The following is an 18773-nucleotide window of genomic DNA, read 5'->3' on the forward strand; positions in this document are numbered from 1 at the left end:
TATCGTATGAGCAAGTGTGGGTATTTCTCGTCTGACTGGGGTCATTAGTGGTAGATGAACTGAAGGTGGTGCTGGTAGGAGGAGCAGCTCCCTAGTAGTAGTTCTGTGGGAGAGACGGACAGACAGGAAAACAGTGCCTGGCTAACAGAGAGTGCCGAGAGCCTCCCAGCTGTGCTCACTCCACCCTCTGCTGGCAGCAGCAGCTGTGATCGGGCTGTCCTGCTGAGAGAGGAAAACGGGGGTGAGAGAGAGAAAGATAGAGAGTGTGAGAGAGGGAGGGGAAATCCAGCTGAGGCTCGGGAACACTGTCACCCCCAGCTGTGCAGAGACTCATGGTCAGAGGGAGAGAGGATGGGAAGAGAGAGAGAGTGAGAGAGAGTAATGTGTGACTCTCTTTGCCAAGAGCTCACCCTGACAGCACCCCAGCACTCTGGCTGGAGTCTGCGTCCCTCTCTCCCTCACTCCCCCGGTCTTTCTCTCTGTCCTTCCAGCTCTCACTAACTTCTCGTCCCTCTCTTTCTCTCCCTCGGGTCCAGCAGGGGTAAAGTGACCACTCAGCGATGACGCTGCGCTTTGTTTAGATTCCTCTGTTCAATCTCCTGAGTGTGCCCAGAGCGCACTGACCTCCTTTCCGTGATATTAAAACTCCTGGCCCGCGTCCAGGCGAGTGCATGGGAAATTGACATGACTTGGGGAAGGGGAGTGCGGTGGTTGGGGGAGGGGGTTTGGTGGAAAGGAAAGGCAGCCCGGAGTGCAGATAGCCTGCCCTCTGTGGGCCGCTGATGATCACTGCGGGAAAAGTCACCGCCGGGTCCCTCGTCCCCGAATGTGCGCCGCAGCTGTGATTGAGAGCAGGACTCCGCTTACCGGGCTGGGGTGGAGAAACACGGGGACCAGCCTGAGAGACGTTAGATTCAACCAGAGGGGTAGAGCAAAGCATCGTCCCCAAAAAGGCCCTGTGTGGCATCCAAACTGTGCAGGACAACGGAGTTCAGTAGGAAGAAAAAAACTCAAATGCAGCCGACACTTGTTTGTATTTGTGTTCTGTTATTTCGGTTTCTTTTGTTCAATGTAATTTATTTGCCGAGCCGGTGCTTTGGTTTTCCCTTGCGAAGCGCTCGGTCGCAGCCGTGAAGACGAGGCTCAGACTGTGTCAGACTATTGAGTGAGCCTGGGCTGCCTGCCTGGCTGACTGACCCTGCGTTGTGTTGTGTTGCTGCAGGGGATCGAGTGGACGCACATCGAGTACTTCAACAACGCCGTCATCTGCGACCTGATCGAGAACGTGAGTCCGGCGCCTCCGCAGCCTGTTTGACCCGTTCTGCCTTTGCTCCTGCTGTTTTGCAAGTGTGTGCTCACTCCTGCCTCTCTCCCTGCGTAGAACACCAACGGGATCCTGGCCATGCTGGACGAGGAGTGCCTGCGGCCCGGCACGGTGACCGACGACACCTTCCTGGACAAGCTGAACACGGTGTGCGCCGAGCACCCGCACTTCGAGAGCCGCCTGAGCAAGAGCTCCAAGTTCCTGAACGACCACAGCCTGCCGCACTGCTGCTTCCGCATCCAGCACTACGCCGGCAAGGTAATGGGCATCCTGCCTGCCAGCTCCCCTGTCCCCTCCTGTCCCGCACAGCAGGGCTCTCCAGTCAGCACCGTGCACCTCGGGTGGGGCGTGGTGAAGAAGTAGGTGTCCACTCACTCGGAGGCAGTGCATCTCGGGTGGGAGAGGGGGACTGTGTGTCTCGGGGGTCTGGGACCCTGCAGACTGGGAGGCCACCTCTCCCACACACTGACGCTGTCCCCCCATCGCTCCCAGGTGCTGTACCGCGTGGAGGGCTTCATGGACAAGAACAACGACCTGCTGTACCGTGACCTGTCCCAGGCCATGTGGAAGGCCAACCACAGCCTGATGAAGGTGCTGTTCCCCGAGGGAAACCCCTCCAAGGTCAACCTGAAGCGGCCGCCCACCGCCGGCTTCCAGTTCCGCGCCTCCGTGGGCACGCTGATGCGCAACCTGCAGACCAAGAACCCCAACTACATCAGGTGCGGGCCGGGGAGGGCGGTGGGGTAACGCAGAGGGAAGCGTGAACCTTGTGACATACAGACGCGGGTTTTATGCGTCGGTGGGCAACGTGGAGCTGCCCTGCAGAGCTAGGAGTCTGCATGTCGCTGTGCCGTCCATCTCCTGGGTCTGTCTCCACTCTCACCACCCCCCCGCCCCTCCTGTGTCCCCAGGTGCATCAAACCAAACGACAAGAAGGCGGCGCACATCTTCACCGAGGCGCTGGTCTGCCACCAGGTGCGCTACCTGGGCCTGATGGAGAACGTGCGCGTGCGCCGCGCCGGCTATGCCTTCCGCCAGCCCTACGAGCCCTGCCTGGAGCGCTACAAGATGCTGTGCAAGCAGACCTGGCCGCACTGGAGGGGCCCAGCCCGGTGAGCGGCGCCGGAGGGGCCACCGAGTCCGGGCTGCCTGCTGTCCCCACTGACTGCTCTGCCCGGGGTCAGGGGTCTGCAGTCTGAGGGGGCAGAGGGGGCTGGGGGGGAGGGATGTTTATCACAGCTGGAAATGTTCTCCTGCCAGGATTAACACTAAAGATCTCAAGCGCTCTCTCTCCCCCTTGCTGTCTTTCGCTCTCTCTCTCCCTCTAAATTCCAGCTCTGTTTCAGAGAACAGATGTATGTATTGTATACATGTTTGTTATGGGTTTTTCACACCCTGTTGTCTCTTGCTGGGTTCAAACTCAAAACACTCGCTTGAACAGATCTTGGCCTCAGTGTCTGTTCTGTTGCCAAAGCTGCCCCTATCCGGCACACGTCTCTGTGATAGCGCTGGCTGTGGGTCAGACGGGTGTCTCTGGCCCGGCTGTCGTTCAAGTTGTTGTCTGTTCTGTGAATGAGCCGTGAGCTCACCTGGTCCAGAGCACAACCTGTCCTCCGGGCCTTTCCCAGATCTTTGTGCAGCGTAGAAATGAACCGGTCTCTCCTCGTCTGCCACGCAGCCGGCTGTGGCGTGTCTGATCAGGCCGAGTGAACTGCGTGTGGATCGCAGAGTCATGTAAACAAAGCGTCAGGCTGGCTCGGCATTCCCGGACGCTGCAGCTTCACCTGCTCGCCTCGGCTGAGCTTGGCGTCCGGCCTGTCTGTGCGTGTCTGAGTTGACACACACACACACACACACACACACACACACACACTGACAGACACACAAACACTCACGCACACAGACACACAGACAGACCCACACACACACACGCACACAGACAGACCCACACACACACACACACACACTCACACATGCACAGACACACACACACATACAGACACACAGACAGACACACAAACACACACACTGACAGACACACAAACACACGCACACAGACACACAAACACACACGCACACAGACACACAGACAGACCCACACACACACACACACATGCACAGACACACACACATACAGACACACAGACAGACATGCACACAGACACACAGACAGACCCACACACACACATGCACAGACACACACACACACACACACACACACACATGCACAGACACACACACACACACACACACACACACACACAGACAGACACACACACACACATGCACAGACACACACACACACACACACACACACACAGACACACACACACACACACACACAGACAGACACACACACACACATGCACAGACACACACACACACACACACACACACAGACACACACACACACACACACACAGACAGACACACACACACACATGCACAGACACACACACACATACACACACACACAGACACACACACGCACAGTCTGTTTGGCGGTGGGGGGGATTGTGTTTTTATGACTGCTGTTGTATCCCACCCTAATCCCCCATTGCAGCGTTGCTGGTATTCAGGTTCTCACTTCACTATATTTTGTATGATTTGCTCCCCATCTCTCCCTCAATGTCCCCCGGGTCCCAGGGCAGAGCCTCTTCAGATCCAGTCCCCCAGGGCCACAGTCCTGCCCGCCCTGCAGGGCTCGCCCTGCGTCAGAGTCGGAGAAATCTGCATTAGATCTCAGAGAAGCTGGGAAGCAGTTGTCGAAGGAGTCTGTTAGTGTCAGTGAGCCGAGTGCCGAAAGGCGGCCGTGCTAACGTGCCGTGGGCGTCGATCGGTTAGTCCCCCTCCAGGAGTGTGGGCATCACTGACCCGTGGCTTGTGTCTCTTGGTGCTGCAGGGACGGTGTGGAGGTGCTGCTGAAAGACCTGCAGATCCCCGTGGAGGAGTACTCCTACGGACGCTCCAAGATCTTCATCAGGAACCCCAGAACGGTAGGGAGCTGTGGGCCCTGCTCTCCGCCTCCTCCTCCTCCTCAGTGCCACAGGCAGACCCCCCACACAGCCTGTGACCAATCAGCATCCACTTCCACACCAGTCTGAGTCTGATATTTCTTTCCTTCCTCACTTCAGTTCTGTGCACACTGAGACAACAGCGAGAATAATAATACACTCCACTGTAGCACAGTGCTGAGCGGCTTGACTAAAGCACACATTATCATCAGTATTATTATCAATATTATTAATTGGCACTCTGAGTGGTCGTATGCCTGTGTGTGAGGAGGGTGTTTGTAGACCGTGACGCCCCGCAGCAGGGCACTTTGCTGACACACACGCGCACACACACACACGCACACACACGTGGTGAGACCATGCTCTCTGCTGTGCCGCAGCTCTTCACGCTGGAGGAGGTGAGGAAGCAGCGGCTGCAGGACCTGGCCACACTCATCCAGAAGATCTACCGCGGCTGGAAGTGCCGCACCCACTTCCTGCTCATGAAGAAGAGCCAGGTGACCGTGGCGGCCTGGTACCGGCGCTACGCGGTGAGTAACACACCCCCACCAGGGCAGGGTGTGCTCGGAGACTGTACTGCACACACTGAACACATACTGCACACACTACACTTGCTTCACTGCATACTCTGTACTGTACTACCTGTACTCCACTGCACACACTGTACTGCACTGCACATACTGTACTGTACTACAGACAGTTCACTGTAAACACTACTGCACTGCACACACTGTACTGTACTAGACACTGCACTGCACACACTGTACTGTACTAGACACTGCACTGCACACACTATACTGTACTACCTGTACTCCACCGCACACATACTACTGTACTACACACACTGTACTGTACTACAGACAGTTCACTGTAAACACTACTGCACTGCACACACTGTACTAGACACTGCACTGCACACGCTGTACTGCACTGTACACTCCACACACTGCACACTGTACTGTACTAGACACTGCACTGCACACACGATACTGTACTACAGACACTTCACTGTACACACTACTGTACTGCACACTGTACTGCACTGCACACATACTGCACACACTGTATTGTACTACAGACACTGCACTGCACATGCTGTACTGCACGCTGTACTACACTGCACACATACTGCACACACTACTGTACTACAGACACTGCACTGCACACTGTACTGCACTGTACACTGCACTGCACACACTGTACTGTACTACACACACTTCACTGCACACACTGTACTGTACTAGACACTGCACTGCACACACTATACTGTACTACCTGTACTCCACTGCACACACACACTACTGTACTACACACACTGTACTGTACTACAGACACTGCACTGCACACACTGTACTGTACTACAGACACTGCACTGCACACACTGTACTGTACTACAGACAGTTCACTGTAAACACTACTGCACTGCACACACTGTACTGTACTAGACACTGCACTGCACACACTACTGTACTACACACACTGTACTGTACTACAGACACTGCACTGCACACACTGTACTGTACTACAGACACTGCACTGCACACACTGTACTACAGACAGTTCACTGTAAACACTACTGCACTGCACACACTGTACTGTACTAGACACTGCACTGCACACGCTGTACTGCACTGCACACTGCACTGCACACTGTACTGTACTACAGACACTGCACTGCACACATGATACTGTACTACAGACACTTCACTGCACACTACTGCACTACACAGTGTACTGTACTACAGACACTTCACTGTACACACTACTGTACTGCACACTGTACTGCACTGCACACATACTGCACACACTGTACTGTACTACAGACACTGCACTGCACACACTGTACTACAGACAGTTCACTGTAAACACTACTGCACTGCACACACTGTACTGTACTAGACACTGCACTGCACACACTGTACTGTACTACAGACACTGCACTGCACACACGATACTGTACTACAGACACTTCACTGCACACTACTGCACTACACAGTGTACTGTACTACAGACACTTCACTGTACACACTACTGTACTGCACTGCACACATACTGCACACACTACTGGACTACAGACACTGCACTGCACACTGTACTGTACTACACACTGTACTGTACTAGACACTGCACTGCACACACTGTACTGTACTACAGACACTTCACTGTAAACACTACTGCACTGTACTGCACTGCACACATACTGCACACTACTGTACTACAGACACTGCACTGTACACTAAACACACTGCACACATTGTACTGTACTACAGACACTGCACTGCACATGCTGTACTGCACGCTGTACTACACTGCACACATACTGCACACACTACTGTACTACAAACACTGCACTGCACACACTGTACTGTACTACACACACTGTACTGTACTACACAGTTCACTGTAAACACTACTGCACTGCACACACTACTGTACTAGACACTTTACTTACACTACTGTACTACACACAATACTGCACTACAGACAGTTCACTGTAAACACTACTGCACTGCACACACTGTACTGTACTACAGACACTTCACTGCACACACTTTACTGCACTGTACACTAAACACTGCACACACTGTACTGTACTACACACACTGTACTGTACTACAGACAGTTCACTGTAAACACACTGCACACACTGTACTGTACTAGACACTGCACTGCACACACTACTGTACTACACACACTGTACTGTACTACAGACAGTTCACTGTAAACACTACTGTACTACACACTGTACTGCACTGCACACAGTGTACTGTACTACAAGGGGACATAGTTTTTTCCCCCATTTGTTTTTGTCTGTCACGGAAGTGAGCTTGAGTTGAAACTCTGAGAGCAGAGTGCGTGTCCGTGTCCATGTCCGTGTGCTCTGCGTGACTGTTGTCCTCAGCTGACCCTGGGTCGTGCTTCTCTTCACAGCAACAAAAGAGATACCAGCAGGTCAAGAGCTCGGCCATCGTGGTGCAGTCCTTCATCCGTGGCTGGAGGGTACGTACCAGTCCTCCGCTCCTCCTCTTCCTCTCCCCATCACAGCGGCAGTGACCTCCGCACCGCACCGCCTTACGCTGAGGCCCCGTGTCTCCGCACGCTCAGCTGGTGCAAGGAGCAGGTCCCTGGTCACGGCCTGCTCTGGCACGGTGGTGGTTTTGTGTTTTAATGCATACTGTATTTAGACCATATTAGCTGCTTGAAACAGAGCATTTAGCTTAAACAAGGGAACAGGCAGTGCAATGTAATACTTTCCCATCTGATTTATTTGATTTGAATTGTATTTAATTGTATATAATGGGGCTCTGCGATGGACACTTAAGATACTCAACCCTTAGTATATTTTAATTGCCAGCTAGGACAGTTGCCCCTCCAGCCCTTGTCTGTCCAGGGACTCCCACGGTCCAGGGTCCCCGCATCGCGCCCTTTCTCTCTCTGACCGCTGCTGCTCTCTGTCCCCCCCACCAGGCTCGTAAGATCCTCCGGGAGCTGAAATACCAGAAGCGCTGCAAGGAAGCCGTCACCACCATCGCTGCGTTCTGGCACGGCACTCAGGTGAGAACGGCACGGCGCTGCAGCCGGCGTCCTGCGGGGGGGCCACTGAGTCCGCCCGCTTCCCCTCGGCCCGGCCCACGCGGTTGGTGGAGCTGCTGTCCCGGGAAGAAGAGAAACTCTCGGGACAGGAAGAGAAGAACAGCGGCCCTCTCTCTCCCGCTTCTCTCTCCGTCTGTCCGTCACTCTGGCTGTGGGCTGCCGGCTCTCACTGCTACTCTCTCTCTCCCTCTCTCTCTCTCCTTCTCCTCCCTCTCTCGCTCTAACCGCACCTCGTGCCGCGCCCCCCCCACCCCGCGCTCAGGCCCGGCGGGAGCTGCGCCGTCTGAAGGAGGAGGTGCGGAATAGACACGCGGTCTCGGTGATATGGGCGTCCTGGCAGGGGACGAAGGTATTTGGGATCCTGCCATTTCAGCGTCCGTCCTCCCCGTTCCCCCCACCCCCCACTGACCGCCCTTCCCCTCGAACCCCCAACCAAACCCAACTCCTCCCCTTCCTCCTCGTCTGTCTCGTCTTCCTCCGCCTGCAGCCCAGTCCCGTTCAACCCCCCGTTACCAACCCGTCCGATCAGAGTGTCCTCTGTGAATCCCTCCTCCTCGTTTTCCCCGAATGTGTATCCGTCCCGGCTCCTGCTCACCTGTGTTTAACCCATTCCCTTCTAGGGGTTCTAAGGGGACCAATCACTGCTCGAACTAACACCTTCTTTCAATTAACCAGCTAATGGCTCTTTCCCTGACCTAATCACGCTAACCGTTTCACTCCATTGATTCTCGTTCCCAGTTTGTGATTTGGTTTGTTTACCTAACAGGCACACACACTTGTTTGTGTGTTTACTTTCTTAACTGCATCTACGTAACTGAAATGTTTGGTGTTGTTTATTGTTTCAGGTACAGTTTTTGTGTCTTTGTTTGCTGATGTTGCAACAGTGATGCGCACACAGACTCTTTCACACACACACACACACACACATGCACACCGTGTTCAGAACCCGTCCATAGACTGATCGCTCAGATAGGTTAACTGCTCCGTGTGCTTAAGTACTGTGTGGGGATGTAGGTTCTCTCCCTCTTTCTCTGTTTGAGCTCTGTGGTTCTCTCACTGCCTCTTTCTCTCTCAATGCCTCTCTCTCTTCCTCCTGCCCCCTTCGCTCTACCCCTTCCTCATGCTGGATCCCTCGCTCGCTCGCCCCGCCCCCCCCAGGCCAGACGGGAGCTGCGCCGTCTGAAGGAGGAGGTGCGGAATAGACAGGCGGTCTCTGTGATTTGGGCGTCCTGGCAGGGGACGAAGGTAACCCCTGATCTCCCTGCATCCTCCCTCCCCTCCACCTCTTGCCATCCCATTAAACACCAGAGTCAGACGTGTCCGTTGGTACTGAGCCCTGAGGCTCTGAAGCCCCGGACCCCCGCATCCCAGTGGGCGGGGTCTGAGATTCTCCTCCTGCAAGCTCCTCCCCATCCCGGTCATTTGTGCCCATTTTCATACACATAAATGTGTGTTTTATTATTTGATTTCTTACCTCCCCCTTCCATAAAATAAAGCATGCGACTTTGTTATGACTCTTGAATATGATGCACGCTCGCATGATGCCCCCCGGTCTGTGTAAGCTCCCTAATTACAGGAGCTTGCTTTATTGTCGTTGGATAATCAGGGCCCTGCTGACCGCGTTCAGTGTGCCGCCCTGTGTCCCAGTTCGGGAAGCCCACCCCACCCTGCGCTGCGATGGTGTCGGACCCTCACTAATCCTAGGCGTCCGTGCGCTGGTTAACAAATCTGATTCTGTTTTTTCTCACTCAGACGCATGAGGTCCAGCAGATTTTTGCGCAGCTCTGTTTAACAGGATGAGGGGGATGAATACTCAATTTCCAGCCTAGATTTAGTTATTTGCTGGATTTCTACTGGTTTATATAACGATCGACCACAATAGAGGGTCTAGAGTCGAGCGCCAGGGTACCCCTGCCCACCCACTCGCTCCCCTCAACTCCCCCCCACAGCACTCCCAGCCCCCCGGCCAGCTGAGGATCTCGCCTCCTCTTCTCCTCCCCTTGCAGCTTCTCTCTGCAGATCTCCCTTCGCTTTCACTGTCGATCAGGGGTCCCCAGTCCTGTCCTGGAGATCCGGGGTCCTCAGCCAGTTTGCTGACGTTAGCTGTGCACTTGGCTGCAGCCGGTCTCGTGCAGTATAGCAGATAGCAGACTATCAGCTCTAGTTTCGCTCTCAGATTACTGGCCTGGAGCGATCATTCCTGCCCAGGTTTGGCATCTTCTTGCGGAGCCGCGTGTTTGAATTCTCTTACCTTCCTTTTACAAAGTTCGGGATTAATTGGAAAGTTGTCTAGGGAGTTTTTATGAAGACACCGGCTGTTTGCACGGATCCGTATGAAATGTCTTGCTTCTAATTGTACGGATCCATACAAATAGCCGAACGTTATCCAGCTATAAGTACGGATCCGTATGAAAATTTCATCTGCTAGTCGTAACCCTAATCATATATGGATCAGTACCTGATTTCTGTACATAATATTCGTATGAGTTAAAACAAAAACCTTCAATACGGATTCACATGAAGAGCCACTTTCTTTTATGAACTGTTTAAAAGTCTTTTCACGTTTCCCGTTTTGGCCCAAGTGTGCTTCGCCAACTAAACAAATTACTCGTCTTTCGCTGTGGTAGAAAATGCTCCTCGCCCACTCAGTGTGAAAATGATTGTGAAGTAGAGGGCCCTTCACACACTGTGCTTATGATTCAAATAATTAAAAGATAAGGCCGGTGGCAGTGAACTTTGGAACAGGCTGGAAATTATTACTTTTCCAGAGATTTCTTTGAGCAGAAATACAGCGGAGAAAGTTGAGCTGAGACTGATCCGACCGCCGAGTTTTTCAGATAGAGCTGTAAATGTGTCTGTTGGTGGTTTATAATGTAGGAAGGTGAGATCAGCCCTATTTTCTGCCAGTGACTCTGCAGCGCGAGGGCTGAGCTCTGTGACTCGCAGGAGGACACTGCTGTCCGTGTGTAGGGGCTGTGGTGTCCATCGGCCTCTCGAGCTGTTTTTCTGTAGATACAGACGTCATCCTCCACTCACAACATAGATAACTACCTCACCTCACGAACACTGTCCTGCTGGGGGTGAACACCTGAGGCCGAGAGTCCTGTCTCAGGCCTCTGGTCTCCCAGGATGGCATCAGTCTACGTGGGGAACTGTCTCTCCATCACACCGGGCCTCCATGCAGTGTGGGCAGATCAGGGCCTTCGGAAAACACGCAGAAACAGGCTTGTGGTCTCGGCCGGTGTGGCAGAGACCTCACTGAGCTCGCAAGAGAGAGGAGTCAAACACTTATTGAAATGAGACCCCCCCAAACTCTCTCTCTCTCTCTCTCTGCTCAGCCCTCACTGCTGAACGCCCTGTGCTGTGATGGACCTGTCTGGGGGGTTTTGGGGGGTGTTTTGGTGGTTGTTTTGTTTCCCTGTTTCAATCCCTCTCTCCTCGGCTGTTTGACGACTCCGCAGGCACGCAGGGAGCTGAGGCGCCTGAAGGAGGAGGCCAGGCGCAAGCATGCGGTCGCCGTCATTTGGGCTTACTGGTTGGGACTCAAGGTACTTCCTCTCACCTGGCCTGGAGCCGCCAGGGAGGTAGACGGACGGACAGATGGACAGACACGCAGGCAGGCAGGCAGAAACAGACAGGCAGTGATGGTGCTGGACGTACCCCTAGCCTCACTGGCTCTGAGGGGTCTGCTCCTCAATTAATCTCAATTAAACCAAACAGTGGAACATCACAACAGCCAGGCGTCTCACACTGCATCGCACACCAGGGGGGTTAGGAACCGGACTGGTCCCCAAGCAGCACTGCCCCCCTGCAGGCGTCCCATTTCTGGTGTGTCTCCGTGTGTCTCCCGTGTGTCTCCATGTGTCTCCGTGTGTCTCCATGTGTGTGTATTGGTTTGTGTGAGTGAGTGTGTGATTGTTGTGCAGTCGGCCCTGATCCCCGCACTCCTCCGCTGATGCACAACTGAGCTCCAGTGATCTGGGTGTCGCCGCAGCTCTGGACGTGTCCCGCTGTATATAAAGCAGAATCAAATCTGCGGGGATAATCCGGGCTTTAGATAATCCGGCTGCGATAATTAAGTGGCAGCTGCTTTTACAGAACCAGTGCTTTTTGGTAGTTATTTTTGCTACTGAATTGGCAAACTGATAAAAAGAGAGTGAGAGAAAAAATGAACCCATAAATAAAATGATTCTCCAGGAGTCGGCTGCCTGCCTGCCTGCCCGTGCATCTGTCCGACACGCCTGCTGTGTGCAGGACCCTCTGCCCAGCCCCCTCCCTGTGCTGGGAGCCCCTCTTACTAACCCGGAGACGCCCCCCACACAGACGTTGCAGACGACTCGAGCCCCCCCCAGTCTCTGCGTCACAGCTGGGATCTGGTTGGGGTGTGTGTCGCACTTCTGTGGGCTCGTTCATCTCATTGTCTTCTCTGTGTCCTGTTCTGTTTGTTCATTGGTTCTTGTTTGTTTTAAAAAAGGTCACTCCGTTCGTGGAATAATTAAGGTGCAGCTGAGGGGCCCTTGGGCGCAGAATCAATCTGGAAGATTTACATACGACTTCAAATCTGGTTTGATTGGTTGATATTATAATTCCAGCTCTCCTCTCGATGCAGGACTGCTGCCGAATTCTCAAAGCACGTCCCTTCATTTCAAAGTCCGTGTTCGGTGCGTCTCTGACCTCTGTCTCGGGACTGCTGTCCATTCGCACTGGGGCTGTAATGTCGTGCGGGGGCGATCAGAAACCTGTGTGTGTTCTGGGACCGTCTGAATGTTTGCCCAGAACTGCAGGAGAAGTGCCCGATGGCCCCTCTGGCGCTCATTGTGGTAATGTTTCTTCCGTGTTCTGTGTGGGGTTTTTTCTTCACCGTTCATCGTGCTACTTCGTGGGGACAGATCATCTTGTGTGACTAACCACTCGTTTGACGCTTCAGCTCACGTGCAGCCGCTCTGTGGGGCACGCAGTCCTGTGCCATCACCACCATCGTCTTCCTCACCTCCATCCCACTTCCTCCTCCTCCTCCTCCTACTCCTCCTCTTCCTCGTGGAGGCAGGTCCCCCGCGCTCTCGCTCGAGGGGTGCCCCCCGTGTCTCCCGGGACTCACCTCATTCTCCTCTTCTTCCCTCCCTCCGCTGGCCAGGTGCGTCGGGAGTACAGGAAGTTCTTCAGAGCCAATGCTGGCAGAAAGATCTACGAATTCACCATGCAGAGAATCGTAAGTGCGCTGCGTGGGAAAGGGTTAGAATAACGGCCACTCGTAAAGGGCTGTGGTGTAGTGAGATATGATGCAGGCGTGGGGAGGTGGGGGACATTTCAAGCCTTTAGGAGCCTAGCAGCCGCCCCAGCAGCAGTCTGTGACACTGTGTCTGTGTCTGTCCGGCTTCCAGATGCAGAAATATTTCTTGGACCTGAAGAAGACGATGCCCTCCATGTCTCCCATTGATAAGAGTTGGCCGGCCAGGCCCTACCTCTTCCTGGAGGACACCCACGAGGAGCTGAGGAGGATCTTCCACCTGTGGAGGGTACGCGGACCGCACACACGAGAGCACACGCCTGAATAGGGCTCCCACCTGAGCCTGTCACTGTGATGACGCGGCGCTGTGTTGACACGAGCCCAGAACAGACAACTGTACACGGTTAAAACACACACACACCACTCCACACGTGCTGAGCCCGCGGACCACTGCACATGCTGAGCACACACAGAATGTATTACGATGATGATTATACTCTGTAAGCATGTCCAGACTGAACCCTTCACAGCAGCAGTCTGTTCTCTGTTTGTTTTTCATGTTTTGTTTTGGTTCTCAGTGCAAGAAGTACAGGAGCCAGTTCACCGAGCAGAAGAAGGCCATCTTTGAGGAGAAGCTGGAGGCCAGTGAGATGTTCAAGGACAGGAAGGCCCTGTACCCCAGCAGGTACCGAGAGCGCAGCCACACGCAGCCCCCCCGACAGGCCGGGTGCAGGACGTCGAGGCTAGGAATGCTTGGGTATCAGTTGAGGGCATTCTGGCACATCTGGGAGTGTTTACATCCGCGCCGCGCCGCCAGAGCAGCATAAACAATTCGCATGAGAAACGCATCTCAGCCGGCCTGGCGCGGTGAGGGAGTTAATACTGAAGCGCTGTGAGAAGTCAGAGACCGCAGCCATCGCTTGTGGAGAGCCGTTGTATTCCCAACAACAATGCAAAACAACAAAAACGGCAAAAAAAAAACGGCAAAGGCAGCTCTTATTTTCACTGGCGAGTTTTCACCGCAGGAGGTGTCAGTGTGGCAGACCTTCACTCTTGTGTGCTGGAGCGCATGTGTCTGCGTGTGTCTGTCTGTGTGTGACTGTGTGTGTGGGTGTGTGCGCGTGTCTGTGTCTGTCTGTGTGCGTCTGTGCGTGTGTGTGATTTTGACTGTGTTGTCTGTTTTGCAGTGTCAGCCAGCCATTCAAAGGGGACTATCTGGAAATCAGCAAAAATCCAAAATACCAAAAGCTGGGCAGCCTTGTGGAGGAGAAAATCATCCTGGCAGACACAGTCAACAAGGTCAACCGGGCCAATGGCAAGGCAAGTATCTCTCGGGGTCTCCTGGCCGGCACTGGGCAGGGCTTATGGGGGTCCGGTGTGGTAGGACTGGGCCGGCGTCTGGCAGCGTCCGGGAGCTGATTTAAAAATGCTGGGGGTCTGGTGTGTCTCTGCGTAACTCATCTCCTGTCCCTCTCAGGGGGCTCCCCGGCTTTTCCTGCTCACCAAGAACAGCCTCATCCTGGCCGATCAGAAGTCGGGGCAGATCAAGTCCAACGTCCCCCTGGATGACATCGGCAGTGTGTCCGTCAGCTCCCAGAGCGATGGCTTCTTCGCGCTGCGTCTCAAAGAGGTACAGCCGGCGACAACTGGTGTCCCTGGTGCATGTAGGATGTCATGCGTGTGCGTGTGAGTGAGTGCGAGTCTCCTCTATGCTCTTCTCTCCGCCTCTCTGCCTCCAACTGCGATGGTTGTGTCCCCGCAGGGCTCTGCCGCAGCCGCCAAGGGAGACTTCCTGCTGAGCAGCGAGCGCCTGATCGAGATCGTCACCAAGCTGCACCGCACCGCTGCCAGCACCGCCGGCCGAAGCCAGATCAGAGTGGACATCACCGACGAGTACGCAGGCCGGGCCGGCTCTCAATGTGCTGTGCGAAGGGTTTCTCTTATCGCAAAAGAGACACCGATAACCTGGGCAAAATGACCTCTTATGCAATAACAGACACCCTGCGCACCGAATGTTCACTTAGAAATCACACACACAAGGGTTAGATACACCAATATCTGCAGAGTGAAAAATACATTTTCTGGAATGGTTTGTTCAGGGATCGGATGTAATCTGTCCCACAGTGTGCGGTAAATACCCACAAACCACTGCGTGGGAGATTGATACACAAGATTACAGCCATAGGAATGCTGGGAAATGCTGCTCTGTGATTGGCTGGCTTCTCACTCCTCTGTCCCCCCGCTGCAGGTTCCTGGTCCAATTCAAGCAGGACAAGGTGTGCGTGAAGTTCGTCCCAGGCGGGCCCAGGAACGGCAACAGCGCCACCTGCAAGCGCAAGAACAACCGCCTGCTGGAGGTGTCCGTGCCGTCTCCATAGAGGGCCGCGCCGCGCCGGACTGTCCTCCTGACTGTGCAATCTTTTGTTTTTTTTTTCTTATTATTTTAAATATTTTTATCTCCATGTGCGCTGTCACACCACGACGACGAAGACGACACGAATCTGTGACTCAGTGACGAGACAAGAATGCCTTTTGGAAGCATACGTGTGTGTGTGTATATATATATATATATATATATATATATATATATATATATATATATATATATATATATATATATATATATATATATAGATGTACAATCAGAATGTCTACGAAAGCGGAGGGATGGATGCTGGTGTGGTTCTGTACGATGTTTTAAACTTTCTTGTAGTGGCGAGAGTGAGTAGAGTGAGTTTCCATTGATGATGATGATGATGATAACATGGTCTGTTCGCTCTCAGTCCTGGTGCTGCCGGGCCCCAGGCTGGGGGCCACAGCCTGCTGAGAGTACTGTGGGTACTGTGTGACGCAGCCGCCAGGACGGGGGTGTCGGAGGGGGTACTGGAGTCAAGTGAAGCCGTGGGAGTTTGTGAGGGGCTGGACTGGGCTCTCTTGCTGTTCGTTTTTGTTTTTGTTTGGGGGAGAGGTGTGATTTGCTTTGTGTACACACCACACACGCACACATACAGACAGACACACACACACAGACAGACACACACACACAGACAGACACAGACACACGCACACACACACACACACACGCACACAGACACACGCACACACACGCACACACACGCACACACACACACACACACAGACAGACACAGACACACGCACACACACACGCACACGCACACAGACACACACACGCACACAGACACGCGCACACAGACACGCACACAGACACGCACACAGACACGCACACAGACACGCACACACACAGACACACACACAGACACACACACACACACACACACAGACACACACACACACACACACACACACACACAGACACACACACACACACACACACACACACACAGACAGACACAGACACACGCACACACACACACACACACGCACACAGACACACGCACACACACGCACACACACGCACACACACACACACACACAGACAGACACAGACACACGCACACACACACGCACACGCACACAGACACACACACGCACACAGACACGCGCACACAGACACGCACACAGACACGCACACAGACACGCACACAGACACGCACACAGACACGCACACAGACACGCACACACACACACACACACAGACACACACACACACACACACACACACAGTCTTACATTCGAAGCTCACTCGCTCACCCCACACCTGTACACCAGTGAGGAGCAGGCAGGCTGCCGTGTGTCGTGCTGTCGGACCGTGTGTGTCGGGGCTGTCCTCCACTGAGAGCCTCTCGAGCCTAAAGCCAAATTTTGAATACTCGCCCTCTTCATCTCTCCGGACGGAGTGAATGCCAAAACACGGGGCTCTTTCCGAACAGGAGCCCCGTCCGGACGGACCCCATCCCAGACCGTGATCTGCGGCGGTGGTAGAGTCGAGCACATTTCCGTTCACTTTCCCAGCCCCCGTTTGTAGTGCAGGATTTGTTTCCGTGCTCAGTCCTCATCAGCCGATTCCCGTCTCCCAGTCCCTTCTCTCTGGCCGGCGAGCGGCTCTGAGCAACACAGAGACGCACGTTACACAACAATAGACAAACCTGAGTCCTGAATTCTGTATTTTTTGGACAGGGGAGGTGGAGGGGGGATTTGTTATCGTTATTCTTATCGATTATAATTTCAAGAATGTCCTGGGATCCCTAAACACGGTGGTAGGGGTCTCAGCCCCAGTGTGTCAGCTGCTTGCCGGCATTTTTCGGAGCCGCACCCCTTCCCAGATCCCCCTGCCCCGTGTCACGGACTGTCCCTCAGGCTTTCTGCTTTATTTTGCTTATTGGTTTGAATGCCAAACCTGTTCTCTATCCCTGCCTGACTGGTGTGTCCTCAGGGCCTGCTGGTTTCTTTGGGCGAGTCCCCAGTTTGGCACATCGCTGTCCTGATCCAGCAGAGAAGTGAGGCCTGAATCCACTCTGTCATCGAGGGGAAGTTGCTCCTGAAGCCGGCAGCTTCTCTGTCATGCTCGGCTCGCGTGGAAGAGTTGGGATCTGCACAGGATGACCCATTGGATATGACCGGAGGAGCCTGCGGCAAGATCATCCTCTCTCCTCGTGCACGCAGTGCCGTGCGTAGGTCTGGCCGTTGATGATTGGATCAAATGGAACCAGGTTTGTCCGCGTTCTCTGGACTGCAGTTCTGTCCACATTCAAACGCTCTCCCTCAGACCAGAGCCGAGACCTCCTGGCCGACCATCGTGCACAGACGAGAGCCCGGCGTCCGGGAACCCAGACCAACTGCGTTCAGAGGTTTCTTCTGTTGTTGATAATCCTTTCTCTGTTTGTTCAATTTAAATTTAAATGTAATCAATGCACAATTATCTCACATAAGCCAATGTCAGTAATCAAAAAAAGTGGGTATTTTACATTGAAGTCTATTTAGAATGCAACTTTCTCTGTTCCGTATTTTTCATGTTTTCCCGTGTGGAGGAAAACCAGGTTTCCAAATTGTGTTTGTGCAAGAAAAACTGCAAAAAACAACAAAAAAAACAGCATTGATCACCTGCTTGCTTGTGCTGGCGTTCCTCTTTGACGCGTGTTGTGAATCCAACTCGCGCCGCGGCCGCGGGGAGAGCCGCTGTGTGGGGGAGGCGGTGCCGCCCTGCTTTGGCGTGATTTTGGCTTCTATAGCCCTTCTCTGTGAGTGTATTTAAGACGAATACAAAAAAGAGCAAACAGAAAAAAAAAAAAAAAGAACATTGTTGTATGCATTCTTGTTTTGTGCCTGATGTAACCTGTACCACCAAGCAGATAACATTAACGCGTTCAGTAGAACTCAGTGTAACAAATCGCAATTAATCTTTTTTTTTTTTTATAAATTAAAAGGAAGAAAAATCAGCTTCCCTGGGAGGTGTTTGTTTATTCCGACTGAGTGCCTGAAAACAGTAATGAATGCAAGAAAAAGCAAGTGTGTGTGAGTGTTGTGACACTGTATAATATCTGATGTGGGAAAGGACAGGACAGAGTGACTGTATAAACCACGCATTAGGAATAGGAACAGAAAACATCCCGTTTCCAGAGGGAAGAGCCGTGCCGTCGTGGGATGGGCCATAGTGCCGTACCTCAGCTGTGAGCTCTTACGGTCCTGGCACCGC

General features: G+C 53.4%; 1 protein-coding gene across 5 annotated transcripts in view; it reads left to right on the plus strand.

Moving 5' to 3' along the window:
- The window catches only part of myo1b (myosin IB), a 65285-nt gene extending 46769 nt beyond the window's left edge, over window positions 1-18516 (plus strand). Inside the window, exons 15-32 of one of the 5 annotated variants that reach the window (XM_066688322.1) lie at window positions 1223-1285; window positions 1382-1582; window positions 1817-2043; window positions 2236-2436; window positions 4227-4320; window positions 4719-4868; window positions 7270-7338; window positions 7807-7893; window positions 8195-8281; window positions 9091-9177; window positions 11394-11480; window positions 13067-13141; window positions 13314-13448; window positions 13738-13844; window positions 14347-14479; window positions 14637-14789; window positions 14922-15052; window positions 15408-18516. In XM_066688322.1, the coding sequence (XP_066544419.1) occupies window positions 1223-1285; window positions 1382-1582; window positions 1817-2043; window positions 2236-2436; window positions 4227-4320; window positions 4719-4868; window positions 7270-7338; window positions 7807-7893; window positions 8195-8281; window positions 9091-9177; window positions 11394-11480; window positions 13067-13141; window positions 13314-13448; window positions 13738-13844; window positions 14347-14479; window positions 14637-14789; window positions 14922-15052; window positions 15408-15537 (2217 nt within the window). In that variant the 3' untranslated portion in view covers window positions 15538-18516. The remainder of the gene's footprint in view (window positions 1-1222; window positions 1286-1381; window positions 1583-1816; window positions 2044-2235; window positions 2437-4226; window positions 4321-4718; window positions 4869-7269; window positions 7339-7806; window positions 7894-8194; window positions 8282-9090; window positions 9178-11393; window positions 11481-13066; window positions 13142-13313; window positions 13449-13737; window positions 13845-14346; window positions 14480-14636; window positions 14790-14921; window positions 15053-15407) is intronic. The other 4 variants (XM_066688325.1, XM_066688323.1, XM_066688326.1 and 1 more) reach the window with 4 other exon arrangements.
- Window positions 18517-18773: the final 257 nt, after the last annotated feature.

Source organism: Amia ocellicauda, chromosome 16, assembly GCF_036373705.1.
Source record: "Amia ocellicauda isolate fAmiCal2 chromosome 16, fAmiCal2.hap1, whole genome shotgun sequence".
Taxonomy (NCBI): Eukaryota; Metazoa; Chordata; class Actinopteri; order Amiiformes; family Amiidae; genus Amia; species Amia ocellicauda.